Consider the following 22,669-nt stretch of genomic DNA (forward strand, 5'->3'; position numbering starts at 1 on the left):
TTCAATGTGTTCAAAATAGCATTTGTAGTCTAAGTTAGATACATACAGTGAAGGTTAAAAAATAATCTTTGTATTCTATTCTACAATAAGAAATGAAAACCTTATGTATGCTATAATCACTTAAATTATCACGTGTATGAACGAACAAATGTTAGAAGTATGTTTGCGCATTTACATTTGTATACTAGAAGAGGACTTTTCACATCCACATTACGTATCACATTAATTTTACTTTATAATTATCAAAGTGTACATCCACGTTTCAATAATACGAAGTTACAGCAGTGTTTACATCTATGAACGGTTCGTGTTAATTTACAAAACTTTTTATACAGATTATCGTAATTGAGGTCTGCAGGAATAACAAAAATTGTTAAAAAATTTGATAAATACTATTCACGAAATCTTCCTTTCTATATTTCATGTATCTACACGTAATCGTAACACTCCTTGAACCAAAAGAGGTTGTCCGTATCAATATAGAAATAAAAACTTTTGAAATTGATTAATGTTTCATGATATTAGAAATCTATGTCTAAGCTGAATCGATGTAAATTTGAAAATGTATATATGCGTATTTTCTTAACACGAACGTCTACATTAATCATTTTAATTGCTCTCTTGCAATTACAAACGTTCGCGATTAATTAATTTATCTAAGTTTTACAATGCCGAGAACTAGTTCGTAGACATTCTATGATTAGAAGGCCATTATATAATTATGTATATAATTAGATAAAAAGAATGTACAGAAACAGTATGCGCGTAAATTAGTGCCTTAAATATTAGCTTCGTGACAGTTTTTATTGCTCCGAGAAGATTATTAACATTATTAGAAATGTTTATCATATTATTGACCTTACCGAAACGAAAGGATAATGTAATAATAATATTCATTACCTGCAGACCCCTTCTTTTATTCCTGAAATATTTTATGCGTTCCTCCCTACTTTGTAACAAACCTACGTTTTTTCCTAAAGAAACAACCTTTGTTGCGAGTTTTGACGTTATTGTAGATTTCTGAAGAAAATTTCATGATATATGTTTCGCATACATCATAGTTTTACTATATCGTTGAAATTTGATTTTACTTTAACAGGCTAAGCGCTAAAAAGTCGTTCATCCTTGTGAAGTTATACGTAATAGACAATCATTTAATACAGGTTTCCGTTGTTGTATAATATGGTTAACGAATAAGGCAAACTCACTATTTTCGGTTACGCTGAAACTGTCAAAAGTATAGTGATTCATAGACAAACATACGTAATACTCTTAAACCATTGTACTGTGTTAATAAATAACTATTTTTAAAGGGAAATTTCGCAGCCACATAGTAAATGTAGCATCTAGAGGTGTATCGATTCCTCTGATGTTATCACATACTAATTGGTCAAGATTACTAACGAGTGCATCTAAAGACTTGTCGCAGGTTCAGCGTGTTTTCGTTTTCATAGAACAAAAACATCATTCTCGGTTTGATTCAGTTTGATATCCCTAACTGCGACTTGAAATATTTCTATTATAATAACAAAAGTTTTTTTTCTCTAATATTCGGTAAGAAAAAACGTAATAATACTAGAAGAATTTATACAATCGTAACACGCCCCGACAACGTTTAGAATCACATCCCTCTTCGAGGCGCGCTTGGGACCAGTAACTGTAACGCGGTCATCGCGTCCGAAAACAGCGAATGATAGTTCACAACCGGTACGTAAGCGGCTGTAATCACCCGTCCCGCAAACCATCGACCGTGTAACGAGTTAACAGCAGCGACTGCTGTCGCAATTGATGGACACTTCACATATACATTACCCTGAGGAGAAGCTTGATCCACGTACACGTGCAACACACCACCGTGCTTATTACACTCCTCGATGACGTCGTCACGAATCTCTTTCGCCCAATTTGGATTCGTCTCGCTAAAATGAAATCAGTTTCACGTTAGAATGTGAATATGCTAGCCACGTTTTTAAATAACAGAGTTGAGTTAATGTTAGGTTATCGTTTTTCAACACACGTATCCATATACGTATAAAACAATGTTTCGAGATAACATATTTTATATAGCATATGCGTTCCCCCGGCGGAAGAAGAGAGAATCCAACACCAGGTCTACAGATATGCAGTTTTATAGTATAGAAATTAGTTGCAGAAACTTACTTTTGCGGATCAAACATATTCGACAACATGAAGCATTGCGTCGCTATAGGAGGAGCAGCTTGCGGGGGTGGTTGCGGCGTTGACATAACAGGAGCCATGTTCAGCGCGTTTGCAGCTGCTGGAGGAATTTCGAGACCAGTTCCTTCTGCTAATTTAAACATTAACTGTAACCTGGAAATATTTTCAACGTAACGTTAGTTATCGACTTGACAGGAAGAATATTATAAATTGCATCAGCATTGCATTTACCTTCCGGTAGCACCAAGGTCGATGCCATTTCGATCTAATTCATCTGTATCGAGAAGCGATGGACCTTGTATTAAATCTGTACGTTCTGTGACATTACCAACTTTCATAGGTCTTCCAGCCAATTCGAAACCGTTCAACTGTTCCAAAGCCTTTTTCGCGTCATCAGCATTCCTAAACTGTACGCAAAAATGTAGTTATCTTCAAAAAAATAAATTAAGTAACTTGTAACACATTATAAATATTCGGATACATACAGTTAAAAATCCATAGCCTTTGCTTCTGCCAGTTTCTGGGTCCATAATTAACTGAATGTTGTCGATTTTTCCAAATGGTTCGAAGATACCACGAAGCATGTCTTCCGTGATATTGAAGTGAAGAGATCCGACGTATAATCTCATCGGTCCTGTTTGACCCTTTGGCATGAGATTTGGCATGGAGTTGCCCATACGATTCTTTTCAGCTTGTGTATGTTGCACTACTATAGGAACACCGAGCAACTTTTGACCCGATAATCCAAGTGCCTACGAAGAAATTAAAAATAATTTAACAGATGGCGATAAACTCAGTGCTGAACACCATTCGCGTTGACTTACCAGTGTAACACTCTCCGGATCTTTGAATTCAACATACGCTATACCCTTGAATCTTCTTGTCTTATTACAAGTAATAAGCCGTACGTCTTGGACTTTCCCAACACTAGAGAAGAATTCTTCTAAATCACGTGCTCGTATGCGCTGACTCAGTTGCATACAGAAGACTGTTCGAGCGTCGCGTTCTTCTGGCGTTAACTCGTCGTTCCTACTGCAATTTATATACAAATCAACTTCGTATTTTTCTTTTTCTTAAGACAATTGTTTAGTTACTTAACTTTTAACGTCGAGTAACACTTACATTCCAAGAGGACTGACGCCTTTCCCGAATGGTGGTCTTGCTCTGGGAAGTGTGATTGGTGTGAGCGATCGTTTTCTTCTTCTATCTCGATCCCGGTCTCTGTCCCGTCGATCCCTGGTATCTCGCTCGGTGTCCCTATCTCTGTCACGGTCTCTTCGTTCTCTAGATCTTGATCTACGTCGACGATCGCCACGATCACGGTCTCTGTCGCGTTCCTTATCTCTGTCTCTATCGCGATCGCGACGATCTTTTTCCCTACGGTCTCGCGATCGGGAACGAGAACGAGAACGATGCTTACTCTTCCTAAAAAAGAAACAGAGAAAAGAATGTTGGGACTAAGAAACCTTGTGTCACTTAAGTCACGATAATGTAACTTATAATGTACGCGTAATACACAATGCAACAAACATATTTAATTTAGAAATAAAAATGAATTTTATTATTAAAATCTGTATAATACGATATTATATAGAATAATTATTAATTCTTTAAGGACGAGTATGTTAAATTAAAAAAATTAATTTAATTAAATTTTTTTTTTACTAGCGATTGCATATTACATATTGATAATATCGATAATCAAAGTTCGTTTAAAATACCAGTCTTTAAAGGATTAAAGCAATTATTTATATTTACTCATCAAAACCCTAGGTGGTAAGAATTTTTTTTAGATAAATTATAATTTTGCACGAATCTTGCAAGCATGGAGCCTTGTTTACCTCACTCCAATGCAGTTTTTAAAAACGAAGAATGAACAAAATATAACTAAATCTTTAAGTGTACATACGCACGCACGCACGCACGCACACACAAATTTTAAGTGAACAGGTACAAGTAACTTAAACTTTATACTAAAAGATGCGCTTATAGTAAAATGAATTATGTAACATTTTACAAGAACCCAATTGGTAGCAAAAATGATATTTAATCTAGTTCTTATTCATTTGAAATATCCCATTACCGATCGTTTATTATATTCCACATTTGTAACAGAATCTGTAATACAGGTATTCTTCCTAAACACTTACCATCTTTGGGTTTAACCTTTGGAATTATGAAAATAACCAGCATTTACACTAATTGTATGGGGTCTATAACAAAGAGAATATAACTTCAAATAGCTATATATGTGCGCGGTTTGGCTATTTTGAAATATTCATAAAAGACCAAGTATTTACCTCGATTGACGATGCTAAAGGTTCAAAGACAAAGTAGTTTAACCGCTCATAAACACGCGTGTTTTATTACATTGCAAAGAATCCGATATGAACGAACTGGATTTTAAAATAATTTCATTTACGATTAAAAATAATAAAACTGGTATTTAAAAATAAAATAAACATCTTAATCAATATCCAGTCGTCTTATATATTTTGCGAAACGTTAATGTAGAAATAATTCATTTTTAATCTCTAATATAGCTCTGTAAAAAACAAAATGGTGAAAATATTTAACTCTATTCTCGGGCTTATCTTAATATTTACTTGTTACTTTGTGCCCTCGACCATTTGTTTTTAAACAATAATAAAATTCTAAAATAACATTACCTATGCTAAAAGATATTAATGTTGTTAAATGTGGTAGCGAGCACAAAGTGTTAATAAAATTAACGGTACATGAACCGTACTTACCCAGATGATTTGCGGCTAGACCCATTCTCCTTGGAAGATTTGTCTTTGGATGAGGAGTCCTGCTCCTACGAACAGCAAACAGTTGAATGCCATGCCAGCCAGCCGATGTGGCAGGGACGCGCGAACAAGGGGACAAAAAGCAAATCATAGAACGTTAGTAAATTTTGTAACGATAGATTGTGTACAAATTGTACAATTCAAAGTCTGACAGTAGTTTCAGAAATAAAATATATCGGTCATGAAGTTTTTTGTCTTCTGTTAATCTTTATAACCACGTAGACAACTTTCCTTCAAGCAATATGTAATCGAAGATCTATTTGCTGTTGGTCGACGATGCACTCTTGTGCTCTTTCTCTTTTCCAGGTAGATTACATTGGTCTGAGGGGGCTGAGATGGGGAGACAGAGAAGAAAGAGAGAACAGAGAGACGGGGCGAGCATAACGCTGCGATGCCTCGCATACACCTGGCTCAAACTTACCAATCATTTTATCGGGTTTTAGGAAAGCATTGCAATCTTGGGTTGAGCATGCCTTGGTCTTAAACTACCAATGGCCAACCACACATCCTTTTTCTTCTGCAAAAGAGAGCCCTCGTCAAAGACAGCACGTTTTTAATGTAACACGAGATGTGAACCCTAATTGCTAGCCTACAACCCCTGCATGTATACTTAATTAACTATCTTGTAATAGGAACAAAACGATCGACGATCGCTTGCAGCTGCCAGTCGATATATTACAAGATGACTTAGCTGTATAGAGAAAATGTTTCAGATGATCAAAAACGAATGCGTACTAGGTGTACCGTATTTGATGCAATGAAATGATGACAATGGTGTTAAATGCACATACGAGTAATACTAGAATTATCAATTTATTTTTCGTATTACACATGGTTTGCAAACAATTACTGAATTTTTGCAAAAACGTGGCAATATTTGTGAATAGTTCTTGTAAAACATTTTCTCGTTAAACCACATGAAATATTAATCCTGCTTGCCAATTTACCATGCATTTTATTTACAAATCGCTATTTTTGAATTTGAAATAGCACAGACAATACTTTATTAATCGAAAACTATAAGAATTATAAAAAAAAAAAGAGAGACCATAAATAATTTAATGGACAACATATTTAGTTCCAATCAAACGATCAAGAACAATGGTCCAACATACTTGAGACTATTAAATTAAATACAGGTTACTCTTTGCAAGATAGAAAATATAATAAATTATTTACATGTTATTCTTTCCAAGAAACTTAAACCAATACATACAATTTCATTGAAATATAATATTCATAATATTATTTTTCACTGAATTATTATACAGATTTTTGCTGATACTGTTATTTTATTTTTGACCCTATTCAAAGACAATATAAAACTTTGATTAAAGATAACATTTTATCTCTTATGGCACATAGATAAAATTCATCATGATTTTTGCACTTTAGTTTGATAGCATGAATACTTATACCGATCAAAACACGTTTCCTTAAGGCTATCTCTCTACTTCATTTAATTTTCAGACAATTGCATTAATGGATACTTCTTCCAGAAAGAAGAATCGATACATGATTATATATAAAACAGGTACATGTATAAGACTCCTGTAAACCAAAAACAAAGCAAAGCCAATGCTGGAATGCTTCAATTTTTTTTCAAATGACGAATACCCTTATCGTTCCACCTAAAAATGCAAAAGATGCGAGTAGAAGTTACACCCTTCTACCATAAAACATTGTCAACACCATGTAAACAAGTCTATGCACATAATGATTATGCAAACAGCTCGATTTATTCTTCCACGCTTGTACATACATTACAAAGATAAAAAGAATAGCATGGCACATGGCAGAACAGCACCTAATCGATTTGTTATTCCATTTTTTCAGTTTTATTCCCTATAATTACAGAACATCGTTTTTCTTTCGTATCTTTTCTCTCCCTATAATTGTACAAGGATGACAGTAGCAATTCTATCTACGTCATATAAAATAATAAACGTTACGGTTTCTGAGAAAGTATTTAAAAAAAAAAAAAAAATAATAAATAAATAAATAAATAAAAATATATATATAGAAAACAAGTGAAAATAAAGAAAGAAAACAGAATTAAGTAAAAATGATGTTAGTGATGGCTTTTCTTAATACCTCGTATTTCAAGTGCATTCTAGGAACTCGCTGCCGAACATCCTACGAGCGCGAGGGTACATGTTACGTACCATCTATAAGTACAGAAAACGGAGGTATTGATCAATAGTCGGTATGAGAGACAAGGGCGTACTTTGTTCTACATGTATATACAGGAAGGTAAGGACGGACATTTCTATTATATTTTTTTTTCTCTCGAACGCAACATGACTGAACATGCCCAGAACAGTACGCCGCCAGTAATTGGATTTTTTGCGTGCTTCGAGAATCGGGGACTTTTATAGGATTTAAAACAAAAAAAAGAGTCAGGACCTCGAGGGGAACAAACCGAGACATAAAAACGAAGAAGAAGGAAAGCAAAAAAACGAATATAAGCCTTACCCCTTTCTTGTATGGCGCCTCCAGCATCGCCTCGACATCCAAATCCTCCGCCATTGCGCGAGTCAGAGAGCTTTCTGAAATACCACGCATTAGCACACGATAAACCAAAAAAGGATTACGATGGTCGAAAGAAATGAATATATGAGGATATTGTGCAACGTACAGACTAGCGAGCGTTTTCTTAATTATACGATTTTTCGTACGTCTTAACTATTACTGAGCAAACGTAACGATCGATAACGAACGTGTGGCGGATAAGAACGCAATCGTACACGACACGATGACCAAAAGAAAATGGAGGGCCGGATGTGAATATACGAGCCCAGCGCCACCCCTTTCCGGATATGTTTGCGTTGCATTGTTTTTCAGATCCGGTTGCACGTGATTTTCTACAACTCTTGCTGTTTCATTTATCTTAATAGTCGATTTTTTATTTGCAAATTGTCTGTTAAATTTTATTTGGAAATATTCGTGAAGAATTATAGACATCAATAAGGGAAAATCGAATGTTGAGAATCTAGGGTGTTCCCAACCCTCCTTGAATTTCGATCTGATTTTTGAAATTTTCTTTAATTTACCTTTTCATACCGAAATAATATAGATTAATTAATTAATTGCTATAAAATACAGTAAAAATATATTAAATATAGTGAAAACGATAAATTTATCAAGCTGTAGATAAGTCTATTGCCAACTCGAAACTACATAGTGATAAGTCGAGAACAGAAGTTGAAATATCCTATCGGTATCGGTAGATTATCAATAATACTATACATAGAATTATTATGTATACTATTGCATAGAATTACGTAGAATAATTACATTAGAAGCTTCTGAGTGATATTTAGTCTCCCTAGTGACTTTACGTCGCAATAAATTCGAGCGCACTCTATCGGAGGAAATTCAAGGTGTGTTTTAGGTTTTAGGTTTGCGACGTACTCTTCCAGAATCAGATTTAACTTTGTCCTAGACGTATATGCATGACGTAACAGTCTTTCGCAGTTTGCCTAGTGGCCATTTTGTTTTCAATCGCACGGCTGATTAAGGTATTTTATATAAAAATATTTCGTGTAATTGTAGGGTACTTAGGCGACTAATATAGTCGACGAATTATTCGAAAAAATCTTTGAAAGGCTTTACCTATAATTTTGTGGGAATTCATTGAAATTCTAATCGAAAAGTCGCATTGTGTAATGGTTTTCTATCAGATTTCAAGTTCTTTTTATCTTTCTCTTCCTGTTGTCGTTCTCTGCATTACCTGTTCGAACGTGAGTTAGACGTTATTTATTGAATGATTGTTCGATGAATAGTTAACAATGATCCTAACATAGAAAAACTGTGATTACTATTTAAGAAGGTCACGATTGTTTTATGATTTATCTACGATCCCTTTCTGTACCGTGTTACGTTAAAGTCGTAAAATTTATACATTGAAAATGTTTATTCACGATTTAACTTTTCCTGTTAGTAGAAACGCATTTTTTATTACTAATATCATCAAGATACGAAATGTGTTACGAATAATTTCTCTCAAATGAACGTAAGGTTTACGTTTTTAACTATCACAATGATGTCAGTTGATTAGAATCGATTATCACGAACGATGTAATTTCAAATATCATTGTTCATGTACATACTCTTAATACAAGGTAGTGGAAGAGAAACAATGGAATTATATAACAATGTACAATAACATTTTGTGAAAAGATGGTTCAAGAAAATATAATACTAATTATGAATTCGTACTAGTAGTGATTATTAAAATTATTTGTAGATAATTATACGTATGAACCTGTAATTATAGATGAAACATACAATCAAAGTTGGATGTCTAGAGTGGTGTTAAATTTTAGCAATATGAGTAATAATAATAGCATTCTATATTCGATGATGATCGATAAATCCTAGCTTTGATTGAACTCTCTTTCCGTTTCAATGTCAGTCAGTATATATTTTGGTCTCTCGCTATAAATCCGCTTGTCTCTTGCAAACGCGTACATTTAAAACCAATCAAATAAAGGCGTGGTAAGAAAAAATGAGCTGTGTACTTATAGAAGGCAGTTTCTATCCTTATAGGTGTCCATCTGTCCATTCAGCCTGGCGAGAGAAGCATTCAAGCGCAACAATGGATTCAAAGCGGCATGAACGCAGCTCCAAGTCCAATACAGACTCACCGCCTGCTCCGCCTTCGCCTCCTATGTATAGCACATCTTACACAGCATATGACGGGTACAAAAACAGAATGTCGTCGCGCCGTTCGCCCTCGCCTTCGGACTATAGAAGCAGTAGAACCTCTCGAAATGACTCGCCACAGGAAAGACGTAGAAGAAGACGCAGTGGTTCTAAATCTCCCCTGAGTAGATCGCACAGACGATCGCGTTCGCCTGACAGAGACAAGGATCGAGATAGGGATAGAGAAAGAGATAGATCGCGAAAATATTCTAGAAGAGACAGATCAAGATCCAGATCAAGAGGAAGATCGCGCTCTAGAGATAGAAGACGTAGCCGTAGTCGTAACAGAAGCAGAGACAGACACAGAGGCAGAGAAAGCCGTAGATACCATAGAGCGCCGTCGTACGAATCCGACATTGCAGAAGATAATACAGAAGCAGCAATATCACAACCAGTCATTCCTCCGCAATCTAACGCTTTTAAAAACGACGGTAGCTTTATGGAAATGTTCAAAAAGATGCAAGAACAAATGCAACCTACACAAAAACCGACGACTTCTGTTTTAGAAGAGAAGAGTGTAGTTCCCCCACCTTTGATGGTAGGAAAGAGGCGAGGAGGGAGGATTTTAAAAACTGGAATGGTTGCTAAACCAAAGACTGAACAAACTGTTGAACAGCCCAAGGATGCTTGGTCACTTTACATGGCTGAAGTAAAAAAATATAGGGAAGTTTGTTGTCAAGAAGAAGACAACACCAGGCCACTGGTCAAATAATTGATTACAAAAATTTTCTTTTCAAAAATTCTAGTTCAATGACTTCACAATTACACTTAAGCAAAGAAAAACTATTGATCATGTTATTTCAAACTTTAAAGAGCTGCCATGTAAGATGTTTTGTTACTTAGACAATTGTGCTGTCCAGAAAAGTTTATAGATGATAAATTCCTTTCTCTTTTTTTTTTACAATATGAAATGTACTAATGCGTTTATCAGAAGTTACGAATGCACGGTACCAGATTATTAACTATTTTGACTCGAGAAGTGTCGTTAAATAATACGAAAATAAAAAGATGACTGTAGTGGAGAATTAACTATTATTTGTGATAGTGTTAAGTGGTGCAAGAGACAAACGGACTAAAGCGAGAGACGCATAGAGAGTTTGCCTTTGGGGAGAAAGGGTGGGTGACAAATGTAGGTCATTCAATAAATATAATAGATTAAGTAACTTGTAACTTGTTAAGCAGCAACAATATGGTTAAATACACAAAAATTGGATCTCCCGATTTACCAACTGTTGAAGCAGGCGAATTCAAGCCATGCACAGCACCTTACGACCCAAGGTTCCCTAATCAAAACCAAACAAGGTAAAGGAAGCAATCGATTTAATATTATATCTTATTATCGTGTAATCTATATTTTCAATATTGTATCTATTTTGAATACAGATACTGCTATACTAGCTTTTTGGACTTTCATCGTTGTAAAAAACGTCACGGCGAAAACTACGAAGCTTGTCAGTATTTCAAAAAATGTTACAATGCGATGTGCCCCATTGCTTGGATAGAGAAATGGGAGGAGCAGCTAGATGAAGGAACATTTCCAGGAAATATATAATACTTTCGAGGCTCTATGTTATGCTTGCCTCTTTAGTGATATTTAAAAAAGAACAGGACTCTCAAATTCTATCTTTCCTGTTTGTAAAATAATATCAAATAAAAACAGTTTACTTTCCATTGATGTTGACTTTTTGTATGTATATCTTTTTTTTTTTTAAACTGATCATCTAATATAAATAAGAGTTGCACAGAGTTTGCACATTGTTTCATTACAAAATATCTTAACCTCAATTAAGTATATAAATATTTTGATTCTAATTATAATTATGAACGTATAATTCGTTAGTAAGTCAATAGTTAGTGAACTTCATTTGTTCTCTTAAAAAATTGAAAAGCCAAGAAAATAGAACGAACATTTCTCATCTAGACTAACAATGTTAAAGCATTTATTGCACACAGTGCTTAAAATACGATTAAATAATGCAAATATATTTAAAAGTAAGCAAATAACTACAATGGTGACAAAACTTGAGTGTTTTCCCGCCGAAGATGCTGACCATTGGTCTATCTAAAAATTAGTTCGATCTGTTTATCGTAAAATTTTGCGATAAATATATTTCTATATAAATACTAGATGACTTTCCCTCACACAGTATGAATCAGTACTAGCTATAATATCTGAATAATGACTATAATTCGTATCACTGGATGATTTCACTAGGAAAGATCTGTTCAACAACTTATTAGAATTTCCTTTACCACGTAGTGGCAAGCCTGGAAATTGTTTCCATAAATTCAATGACTTAAATTTTGAGGATTACTTTGTTTATGAAGCGTCCTTGGTAGCATTTTATTGAGTTTGGCAATGTCAACACGTGCACGTTTTACTGAAAGGTACTGGAACTAATATTAATTAACTAATAAATAACTAATATTAATCTATTTTCATACAATAAAATAAATGCTGTTAATCGTAATTAATATATATCGTTTTACGAATGTTAATTCAAAGATGTTAATTCGTAAATATTTTTCGTAATACGTTATTTTTTACGCAGATCATTTTGAAGATAGAATTTATCGTATTTCTTATTGTTTTCTGTATGTAAAAAATATACATGTGCAAGTGTATAATATAGACGAAATTGTCTACTATTTAAACGTGTTTATTTGTGTAATTAAGAATGGACAACAATCGACGAAGTTATGGAAACTCCTCTTATTCTTCCACAAATTATAATCGCGAGTCAAGATCCAATGACAGAGGTGGATATCGTAGAAGCACTTATTCCAGAAGGGGTCAGAATCAGTCATTCTGCTCTTCTGATCATGAAAATTTTGACAACAAGTCTGACAAATTTATTGTCAATATTGACAGTGACAAAGTAGGAAAACTCATTGGTAAAAGTGGATCTAATATCAGAGACCTCCAAGATAAAACAAACACAAGAATTCACGTAAGTACTCAACATAATTAAGATTGGTCTATTTAACTCATACTATCCCAGAATTCCTTTGGTATAGGTTGATAGGTCAAGTGGAAACTATACTACTGCTGTAACTATAATTGGTTCAAAAGAAGGACAAGAACAAGCTAAACAACTGATAGAAGAATTATTACAAGATTCCTCCTATTCATCATCAAAACCAGAAGAGGAGCAGGATAAGCGTGATAATGAACCACAAATTGATTTTAGCACATTCAATTGGTCTGAAGCTAATCAACAATGTGTATGTTCATACTGAATTGCTATAATTCTCAAATTTCTATATTTATGTCATCATGAATTTGTGTAAATGTTAGGATACCTTCCGAAAAGAGAAATGGTCAAAATATGCTCCTATCATTAAAAACTTTTATAAAGAGCATCCATCGGTTACTAATATGACAAAAGAAGAAGCTGCTCGTATCAGGAAATCGAATAACAATATAGAAGTTAGGTATATGTTTGAGGGCCAGAAGAGTCAGTCAGAAGAAATTGATATACCCAATCCTATTGAAACATTTGAACAAGCATTTGAGGTAAGTAGTAATATGTACAAATTATTATTTATCAAAGAATATGTCAATAAAAACATTGTAAAATAGGATTATCCTGATATACTTGAAGAAATAAGAAAGCAGGGATTTGCTAAACCCAGTCCAATACAGTGTCAGGCATGGCCTGTTCTTCTCAGTGGTAAAGATCTTATTGGAATTGCCCAAACCGGCACAGGTATACTATTTTCCATTTTTAAAGTAAATGAGTTTTATTTATAAGGGTGTGAAAGTGTATTATTTGACTATAACACTTAATGTATTAGTCTTACACCACTGGCCCCCTTATAGCTTGGGATCGCTAAGCCCGTACTGTAGCTACAAACGTAGCTTAAGCCTCTGAGGGAATCACTTTGAAAGTTATCACAATTTTACCGAATACCATGAAAATATCTCTGATACTTTAACGATACATTCAGGAAAAACGTTGGCATTCTTGTTGCCTGCTTTGATTCACATCGAGGGTCAATCAACACCTCGATCAGAACGGGGTGGTCCCAATGTACTCGTTATGGCTCCAACAAGAGAGTTGGCGTTACAAATTGAAAAAGAAGTGAACAAATATTCTTATCACGGTATAAAAGCGTGAGTACTTGTAACTTGAAATGACTGTGTTATTTCTTTACGAGATATTTTCAAAAATTAACTATCATAGGGTATGCGTATACGGAGGTGGTAGTCGTAAGAACCAAGTCAACCTCGTACTTAAAGGAGTAGAGATAGTTATCGCTACTCCTGGCAGACTAAACGATCTGGTCGAGGCAAATATTTTAAATGTAACATCGGTTACATATCTCGTGTTGGATGAAGCTGATCGTATGCTTGACATGGGCTTTGAGCCGCAAATTAGGAAGACTTTGCTAGATGTGAGACCAGATAGACAGACAGTGATGACAAGGTATACAAAACATAAGGTTTGAATGAAATGGTCTATAATGCTTTTTATTGGAATAAGGATAAAGCTATTTGTTTACGTTTATTAGTGCTACGTGGCCCCAGGGTGTTAGACGTCTAGCTCAATCGTATATGAATAATCCAATTCAAATATTTGTTGGGTCTCTTGATTTAGCTATCGTGCATACGGTAGCGCAAAAAATTTACCTTATTGACGAGGACGAAAAAACAGACATGGTTAGCATTATACTAAGTATTTTTAATGAAATAAAACAAAAATACATTATTAAATACTACTTTTTCAACAGATGTATCAATTCTTTCGCGAAATGACTCCTACCGATAAGGTAATAGTATTCTTTGGAAAAAAATCGAAAGTCGATGATATAGCGAGTGACTTAGCCTTGCAAGGTATGTGCTGTCAGAGTATACACGGAGGACGAGAACAGTCTGATAGAGAACAGGCGTTAGAAGATTTGAAAACTGGAGAAGTTCAAGTACTTCTCGCAACAGACGTTGCCAGCCGAGGAATCGATATCGAAGATGTTACGTACGTTTAATCTTACGTATTTTTATATATCATCAAAATCTCTTTAAACGACTTGGAATACTTGTTTCAAAAGAATAAAATTCCTTTTTAGGCATGTGTTAAATTATGACTTTCCGCGAGATATAGAAGAGTACGTTCATCGAGTTGGTCGTACTGGACGTGCTGGACGCACCGGAGAAAGCATAGCGTTTATGACAAGGAAAGATTGGTCTTTAGCGAGAGAATTAATTAATCTTTTAGAAGAAGCTAATCAAGTAAGTCGTTAAATATTTATGTAATTGTATAAACATCTGGCTTTGAATATCTCTTTAAACATATCTTTTTCTCTAGGCAGTACCTGAGGAATTATATCAAATGGCTGATAGATATGAAGCATGGAAAGAGAAACGAGCTAATGAAAAACAATCAGAACGATTGGACAGAGGCAATTACTCTCAGAGAAGAGGTAATAGGAGATGGTAATTAACAGAAAAATTCTGGTATTGATTACCATAAACGTATAAACTTATTAATATTTTAAGTTAGTTGAATGCGAAGAATCGCAGGAGAATATTTTATTTAATATGTTTTTTATACATATTTTTTGCAGTTCCTTGTCTCTGAAGTATTAATTAAATAAAAACAGTATATAGATAAACAAACTTCGTATGTATTTAATTGCCATCTCTCACATGTCATACAATTTGAAATATACTAAAACAATAGCATCTACAAAATATGTAATAATTTAAGTAACACAGAGTAACAACAAAGAGTATTCAGATCTGGTGTTCTGCCCTCAAAGGGGCAAAAAAGAAAACATTTTTATACTTCGTTCAAAAACAACTGTTGCAATGTTAATAAAAGCGTTTAATCATTTTTTTAACGTAAATTTAACAAGATTGTTTTCCGAACGAAGAATTATGTGAAAAAAACCAAATAAATAACCAAACCAAATAAGTACCATTATAAGAAATATTTGTACGCAAAAACAAAACTAATAACAAATAAATGGCACAATTGGTATTAATTTTGATTCTTTTCTTTTATTTAAGAAGATGTATAAAATTGATACCAAATTTTAATTATAAACTTTAAAATTCCGAGTCTTGGTATATTTCTCAGCAAATATTTTTCCACTTGGAGTTGGAGTTGAGAATGCAATATCTTCTAAAGACATTATATAACCATAATAAAATTGACGTCTGAAAGAATTGAGAACATACTGATTAATATAAAAAGAAAAAAATATTAATGCAAGTTTTATACCAATAAATCTGTACCTTAATGTATCGACTAATTTAGATGCTATTCCTTGTCTACGATGTTTCATGTCAGTCCATATAATATTTATACCACATTTAGCAGGTGTACTTTCTGCTGTGCAACAATCTAATTCCAACAATTCAGGGATCATACGATGAGCGGTGACTATGGGTTCTGCAACTAAGACTCCCAAGATGACTTTGTCCCTTATGTACAAGTACACCTAGAAGTAAAATAGATTAAAGCGATGCAATATAAATAACGTAAAAAATATCAATAATTACCTTTTTATGCTCATAATTGGTTAGTTTCGTGTCAGTTAATCCCAAATCATTGTCCACATATGTTAGAACATCTGTTATCTTATTCCAACATTGTTTTGAATCGCTCGACTCTACTAAGATTATTCGACTCGATGTTAGAGAATCTTCCATAATTACACGTTCCGTTTTCCAACCCTGTAATCAAAAGTTTATAATTACAGAATATTTAAAGTATTATTTATACGTGTTGCATATAAGTATAAGTATTTATATAAGTTACATACAGGAAATTTTAGAGTTCTTCTATTATTGTGGTAATTTAGATGAGCGTTTTCATCATCAGGATCCCCTGTCTGGTATACAACACCACATTCAGTACATTGGGTAGCTCCAAAATTTTTTTGTCCTGCATCTAATAGATACTGATTGTCACCACCATTTTGTTTAGTAGATAATTGCCAATTTACATTTCCTGACCTATTAGGTGTCGATTTTTTACCAATTTCACTAAAACAATAAGTAAGTTAAATTGTTAGTCTTAAATAAGTAACAAGGAATATTTTAGAATGATCCAATGTATTAAAAACTTCACAGAACTTACTGAAATTCTTTGTTAGCAGAGTACCCTTTATTAAACAAGGGGTAATAGTTCTGTTCATTCTGTTTAACATTGTTCTCATTATTGTCCACAGAAATATTTTCATACGTTATTGGTGTACCAATATTCATAATGGACGTCATATTACTAAGTTCACTCGCTGGCGACATAGTAACACCTTTTAGAATTTCTACCGGTTTTAACGGTGTAATGCGAGTCAATTTTTGATTAGTTAGTATTTCCATTGTATCATATTCATCATCAGCCCAATCATTTTCTAATATTTCTAATATATTAGCAACATTGTTTCCTTCCATCATAGCTTCAAATTCTGGTTCATCCACTGTCAAATCAGTAGTATCAAATGAAATGTCTGTTAATTTTGCTCGTTTATTTGTTTGTCTAACAGATTGTATGTTCTCTTGATTTAATGTTATTTTATCTTTTGATCCATTGTTTAATTGAACAGCTGAATTATTTTTCTTGTCTGATCTTTTCATCTTGAAAAAACGCTTACAAAGGTCAAATTCTGGTGTTGGAGACCTTTCCCTCAATATTGTACTATGTGTACTTGTGTCTTCTATTTTCATTGTATTTCGTGCATCATCAATCAATTTATTTTTTGTAGTGCCTAATTTAGATTTTGGTTTTGGTTTTTTAATTCTATGTGATACTCCACCATTGATCCCTCCTATTGTGTATCTTCTAATAGATTTTTTACTACAATGTACATGTCCAGAAAAACTTTTCCTTTGCTGTTTCTGTTCTGGTGGTTCATCGATAACCATGTAATTCTTTTTAAAATTTATATTGGAGTTGCTGTAAAAACTCTTGGTACTTAAAGATAGATCTTCTAATTTAGTTTTATAACTTTTATCTTGAAACAAAGCTGCTCTAGCTTTAGGCACAGAACAAGTGTCATCAGTCTTTATTAACTTTGTGGTATGTTCTAATTCTTCTAATGCATGTCTTTTTAATGCACTTTTTCTTCTTTCGGGTGAAGAATTTTTAGTTGTATCCAACATGCTGAGAGACTTCCGTCTATGTAATTTTGGCAATGGAATCATTTTATTCTCTGAAGTCAATGGTGTTATTAACTTTTGTTCTAGACATTCGCGTTTAGGTGGAGTTTCTACAATACTATTCTGTAATTCTTTCCCAAAATGTCTTTTAGGTGTTTCTGGTATTGTTTCATTTATCAATGGATTTATTCTTGACTTTGTTTCTGTTGAAAGACTGAAACCCTTGAATGGCGAATTTGATAAAGATTTTGGTGAGTCTGGTAGTATTTTTTGTTGAGGAGAACTATTGATATCTCTCTTAAATTTGTTTAATGTGCTATGATATTTGCTCCTGTTGCATATGCTTGGTGATAATTGACTCCGAGTTAAATACATTTTAAATGATTGATGTTTAGGTGTTGTACATGGAGAAAGAAGCACATTTCTTGGTGAACTGTTACAACTACTTGGATCAGTAAGCGCTAAAGGTGACATGGGTCCTAAATCTGACTCATCTCCAGATAAGGCATTATCTAAAATTGAATCCTTTTGAATCTTTCGTGCACTCTTTTCAGTTGAACTTCCAACTGATCCAAATAGACATTTTTGAACTCTACGTGGAGTGTACAAAGAATCTCCTTGCATAGTGTCTACAGACATGTTGCCTCAGCTAAATAAAATCTGATGTATACAAATAAACATTGCAATTACAATAGTATAGAATATTAGATTATAATTAATAAAGATTAATAATACGAATTTTCATTTAATTTCAAATAAAAAGAAGATTATATAGCTTATAAACTTTCTATACCTAGTAGAGTATAGTGTACAAATATTATTGTAATATGTAAGTTATTAATTAGATACAACAATGATGCAACATTAGTATCAAAGCGTGAATGTATACACACACGTTTCTATTAAAATAATGTATTTTAGATTTGAATGGATTTTTATGAATAAGAATGCGCAAAATAAGGTAACGAGAGTATAATAAATGGAGAAACTAACCTGAACAAATAGTAATAAGTAAATCGTCCTAAATTTCCTGTGAAAATACTTCTATAACTGTTCGTTATAGTGTCAGTTTTTCAAATATTTCAATGCATATCATGCTACACTCCTACTGCCGTGCTACATTTATGTATGTTCGTGTCAACATCGAATAATATAAAATACAGTTTAAAAAACAGTAAAATCGAGTCGCATAACAACTCTGAGATAATCCGAAACCGCTGAAAAAACTTCCGTTTCGTTACTCTGCATTCGCGCCTTTTGTACCCATCTGAAACTACATATATATAGTATGATTGGAAACTCGAGCTAACAAACATGGTTGTGCTTTTCAACCGAATTATCGAAAACCTGTATCCTGTATGTTACGTTGTGGCGCAAAATTTAAATTAAACAATCGAAGTAGTATTTCTGATTTCTATAATAGAAATATTTAAAATAGAATATGTTATTTTATACTGTATGAAACAATAATATCAAGAAATAAACTGATATTCTTGAGAACTTTGTAAATCTTGAATCAATAGAATAAATGACTTGATAATAAATCTTTATTAAAAGTCTCATCGACTTATCTAAGTCATAAATACGAGTAAAAATATTAGTATACATGATTCATTTACATGTAAAATAGTTTAAAATAAAACCCGTGCAAGAAGCGCAGACTTGTACGAGCATAATTGCGAAAATAAGATAAAAACTAAATGCTCTTTTATGAAAATAGGTAACAAATGAAGACATTCTATCGAGAAAACTCGCTTAAATAGTTCAAGTCATAGCCAATTCGTGTAGCACAACGTCTCCAGAAATAATAAGGGTATCAATGATGGATGGTTGTATTCTGTGTTTGAATTCGCCAATCATTTTGTCTCCCAGCCATATCGTGTATGCTTCGGGTTCACATCGAATTCTAATAGAAAGAAATATGAAAGAAAGTTGTCTTAAATGTATCATTGTTATACAGATATCGTAGATCCTTTTAAAAACAATGGAGCATACGTCAGAAGAAAATCACGGCCAGGCATCCAGGATAGGTGTCCTTCGTGTCTTTCTTCGTGTCCCCAAGATCCATTCATCCAACAATTCATTACGACATAGGGTGCACGACTACCGTATGAAAACCGAGGATTGAAATGCATAGGAATTATGGGATGAGGATAAATCGTTTTTCCTTTTAGCAGATTTACATAAAACCTGTTACAAAATAGAAAAAAAAAACAAGAAAGATCTGTTAATGGCTTAACGATTGTTCGAACTTACGAATGAGGAAGAAGTTTTAATCTTCCAGCAATGAAGATTCTAGTTCCTATCTTGAATTCATTTTCAAGGTCCACCGTAATTGGAGTGCCCTATACGCAATTCATTCAACTTAATTTCAACAGTATTAAAGAAGAAGTCAGTTGATCGTTAAGAGAACCTACGAGGCTTTCAACGAGTGGTCGATTGATACTTAAGCTTAAAAATGTATTTGGCCGGCATATCTTTGGATCAGGATAGACGAATAACTCGAGCTGTCGAAATCTAGTATCTTCGAGCGATTCATTGATTTCGATGCTTGTTACATCTTCGAGAGGCATTCTGTACGAGAATGCACAAAAATGCTCCCCATTTACAGCAATCTAGAAAACAAGTTTCAGATTTGTATATTTCATAATTGTTTGATACGAGTATCCGTTAATTGAATGTCTTGCCTGAAAAGCATTGGCAGTGCAAAAAATCAAAATATTAATGTAAGAGTTGCGCCGAAACGCAGAATGTCCAGCTGGAGAACATGTTTCCTCTTCCTCCCAAGAATCCTTAAATTTTGTGTTTCGTACGACGTAACCTCTGTCCAACCGTGGGTTGAAGTGCAACGCAATGTTGCCTGCTGCCTTGCATAACAAATTTATTGAAAACCTGCAACAAATTGCGTTTGATGTATTTATAAAAATATCAATTTCAAGTTTCTAAATTTGTTTACCTTAACGCATTGGGAGGAATGTAGCCAGTGACCACGATAGCTGATGTTGGTTTCAGTGGCTGCAATGGAAACGGTTTTGATGCATTCTGCAATAGCAATAAAATGGATATTAATAATAGGAAATTAAAGAAGATACTTTAGTTTAAATGAATCATGTTTATTAGAATACTAGAAGACAGTTAAAATATTTTATTGAGATACTCGGTATATAAAAAAGATATATGTATAAAAGAAATTAAATAATTGTTAAAAGATAAATACATAAATCGAATTAAAAAACATTTTTGGAAGCAAAACGCAGCCATCCCTTGCGGGGATCGAACCCGCGACCTTTGGATTAGAAGTCCAACGCGCTATCCTCTGCGCCAAAGGGACTACGTGAATCAGATGCCTTTAACAACCTTATATTGTCCAGTAAAAATCATTAATCAGACATTTTTATTTTAAATTCCATTTAGGATATATACTATTATCAGTTTAATTGTTGTACACCAAGTATCTCGAAGAGATGGAACTACTTGGGATGAATTTTGAAGGCTCATACGTAGAAGCTACTCAAAGTTTGAATTCGGATCCTCAACATTAGTTTCCGTGGGAATCATTATTCTATTTGTGCAGGCGTACATTCTCATTTTCCTAATACGAAATAATCGTTCGCTTACTTATTTTTTAAAGATGATAAACGTCATAAATATGGATGAAGAATTTCATTAAGTTTGAATTTAATCTATCGAGCGTATATAATTCGAGCTTCTTTTTCTGTATTCTCAAATTAAAAAACGAATCTCTTTGTAAGACGAGTACGAGAATTTCTTGAATATATTCGTTCGGAAAATTTTCATTAATCTCTAACCTGTAGATTTCCTTTCGAGAAATTTAACGTTCTACTATTTAATGTATTTTATAATCTCCTTTCTAAGTTTCCATTTGTCAACTTAAACGAGTAAAAGATGTATATATTTTAATCAGAATTGATAGAAATTTAGGATAAACTTAAAATGTGATTGAAATGAATGACCTGCGCAGCAATTCAGTTCGAATGTGCATCAATGTTCATTTCAGTGCATTTTATTCGAGCCAATTTAAGCTCAACATAACCAACAAATGCATTTGACTGATGATCTATTAGTGGTCAATCTTCTATTTCTATAGGAACCATGTGGATAATGACATATGTGTGGATATGAAAAATTGAGCATAATGTAAGTTTAAGTCATTTTACATAACGATGGGTGTTAATGCACATGAGAACTACATATTTAGTAACATATTTAATGATATCTATATAGTATATCACGATCTATCTATAGCCTCGACCGTTATATAAAAATATTAGGCATTGATATGAAAGCTGTAAGATAAAGTATTAGGATAATTAATACCATAAATGACAGATCTAAACATTAACGAAACATTACTTAAGCAGATATTTATAACGACATGGACATAGTTGTATTGAAACTTTAACTTTGTCATACGATCAAAAATTTCATTACGTCGAATATTATCGTTGGGTTGGGTCAAAGAAACAGGTTAGACAGTAATGCTGAAATTTTCTATTTGGTAAATCTATGGTTGCATTATCTATGACCCAAATTCTTATATGACCAATCAATACTCACTAATGGCACTGTGTCCTCGTCAACAAACGAGAATTCTCGACGAGCGTTTTCCTTTGTTTGCACGAAAATCTCGTCTTGATTTACAGACATGCTTCCTGATAATCTTTAAGAATGATTTACATTGCCCTATTGCAAGTCGCATTTACGTACTCGCGAACCTGATTGGAAATGTATGTTTTATTAAATTTGAGGCGCGTATTCGAAAGAAACAGGTGATCAATCTTGCCATTATTACGATGCGCCTCCTAAAAATTATTTGGATGGACAAAACGATGTGTAATAATTGGAATAT

The 22,669-nt window shown here is 33.5% G+C and overlaps 5 protein-coding genes and 1 non-coding gene across 11 annotated transcripts; 2 read left to right on the forward strand and 4 right to left on the reverse strand.

Moving 5' to 3' along the window:
* Positions 1-48: 48 nt before the first annotated feature.
* LOC128886158 (RNA-binding protein 39) lies at positions 49-7,777 on the reverse strand. Of its 3 annotated transcripts, XM_054140788.1 has the most exons (10): positions 7,627-7,711; positions 7,464-7,537; positions 7,083-7,156; positions 4,932-4,996; positions 3,301-3,603; positions 3,003-3,210; positions 2,664-2,930; positions 2,410-2,585; positions 2,161-2,331; positions 49-1,919 (listed from the first exon to the last, which is right to left on the reverse strand). In XM_054140788.1, the coding sequence occupies exons 3-10, from the start codon at positions 7,098-7,100 to the stop codon at positions 1,622-1,624; spliced, it is 1,506 nt and encodes a 501-aa protein (XP_053996763.1). In that variant the 5' UTR covers positions 7,101-7,156; positions 7,464-7,537; positions 7,627-7,711; the 3' UTR covers positions 49-1,621. The 3 variants fall into 3 exon arrangements, with proteins under 3 accessions (XP_053996763.1, XP_053996761.1, XP_053996760.1); XM_054140786.1 differs by lacking the exon at positions 7,083-7,156 and having other exon boundaries at positions 7,627-7,777; XM_054140785.1 differs by lacking the exons at positions 7,083-7,156; positions 7,627-7,711 and having other exon boundaries at positions 7,464-7,553.
* Positions 7,778-8,411: 634 nt separating this feature from the next.
* On the forward strand, positions 8,412-11,366 carry LOC128886161 (cytochrome c oxidase subunit 6B2-like). Of its 3 annotated transcripts, none has more exons than XM_054140800.1 (3): positions 8,412-8,509; positions 10,875-10,997; positions 11,079-11,366. In XM_054140800.1, the coding sequence occupies exons 2-3, from the start codon at positions 10,885-10,887 to the stop codon at positions 11,245-11,247; spliced, it is 282 nt and encodes a 93-aa protein (XP_053996775.1). In that variant the 5' UTR covers positions 8,412-8,509; positions 10,875-10,884; the 3' UTR covers positions 11,248-11,366. The 3 variants fall into 3 exon arrangements, with proteins under 3 accessions (XP_053996775.1, XP_053996774.1, XP_053996773.1); XM_054140799.1 differs by having other exon boundaries at positions 10,878-10,997; XM_054140798.1 differs by lacking the exons at positions 10,875-10,997; positions 11,079-11,366 and adding an exon at positions 9,540-10,858 and having other exon boundaries at positions 8,415-8,509.
* Positions 11,367-11,496: 130 nt separating this feature from the next.
* On the forward strand, positions 11,497-15,312 carry LOC128886156 (probable ATP-dependent RNA helicase DDX43). The gene is made up of 11 exons (XM_054140783.1): positions 11,497-12,083; positions 12,373-12,646; positions 12,714-12,920; positions 12,994-13,212; positions 13,279-13,405; positions 13,647-13,812; positions 13,883-14,125; positions 14,211-14,358; positions 14,430-14,671; positions 14,763-14,925; positions 15,002-15,312. Exons 1-11 carry the CDS (start codon positions 12,055-12,057, stop codon positions 15,131-15,133), a joined length of 1,950 nt encoding a protein of 649 aa, XP_053996758.1. The 5' UTR covers positions 11,497-12,054; the 3' UTR covers positions 15,134-15,312.
* On the reverse strand, positions 15,301-19,179 carry LOC128886154 (N-acetyltransferase ESCO1). 2 transcript variants are annotated; one of them, XM_054140779.1, is made up of 6 exons: positions 18,793-19,179; positions 16,781-18,448; positions 16,464-16,686; positions 16,201-16,374; positions 15,934-16,139; positions 15,301-15,855 (listed from the first exon to the last, which is right to left on the reverse strand). In XM_054140779.1, exons 2-6 carry the CDS (start codon positions 18,436-18,438, stop codon positions 15,732-15,734), a joined length of 2,385 nt encoding a protein of 794 aa, XP_053996754.1. In that variant the 5' UTR covers positions 18,439-18,448; positions 18,793-19,179; the 3' UTR covers positions 15,301-15,731. The 2 variants fall into 2 exon arrangements, with proteins under 2 accessions (XP_053996754.1, XP_053996755.1); XM_054140780.1 differs by having other exon boundaries at positions 16,781-18,459.
* Positions 19,180-19,328: 149 nt separating this feature from the next.
* Positions 19,329-22,599, reverse strand: LOC128886160 (galectin-8-like). The gene is made up of 7 exons (XM_054140797.1): positions 22,378-22,599; positions 20,756-20,841; positions 20,487-20,691; positions 20,217-20,414; positions 20,056-20,144; positions 19,795-19,989; positions 19,329-19,705 (listed from the first exon to the last, which is right to left on the reverse strand). The coding sequence occupies exons 1-7, from the start codon at positions 22,465-22,467 to the stop codon at positions 19,564-19,566; spliced, it is 1,005 nt and encodes a 334-aa protein (XP_053996772.1). The 5' UTR covers positions 22,468-22,599; the 3' UTR covers positions 19,329-19,563.
* Positions 21,058-21,130, reverse strand: Trnar-ucu (transfer RNA arginine (anticodon UCU)). The gene has a single exon. It is a non-coding gene; the product is annotated as a tRNA-Arg (tRNA).
* Positions 22,600-22,669: the final 70 nt, after the last annotated feature.

This window comes from Hylaeus anthracinus, unplaced genomic scaffold (assembly GCF_026225885.1).
Source record: "Hylaeus anthracinus isolate JK02 unplaced genomic scaffold, UHH_iyHylAnth1.0_haploid 11982, whole genome shotgun sequence".
In the NCBI taxonomy this organism is placed as follows: Eukaryota; Metazoa; Arthropoda; class Insecta; order Hymenoptera; family Colletidae; genus Hylaeus; species Hylaeus anthracinus.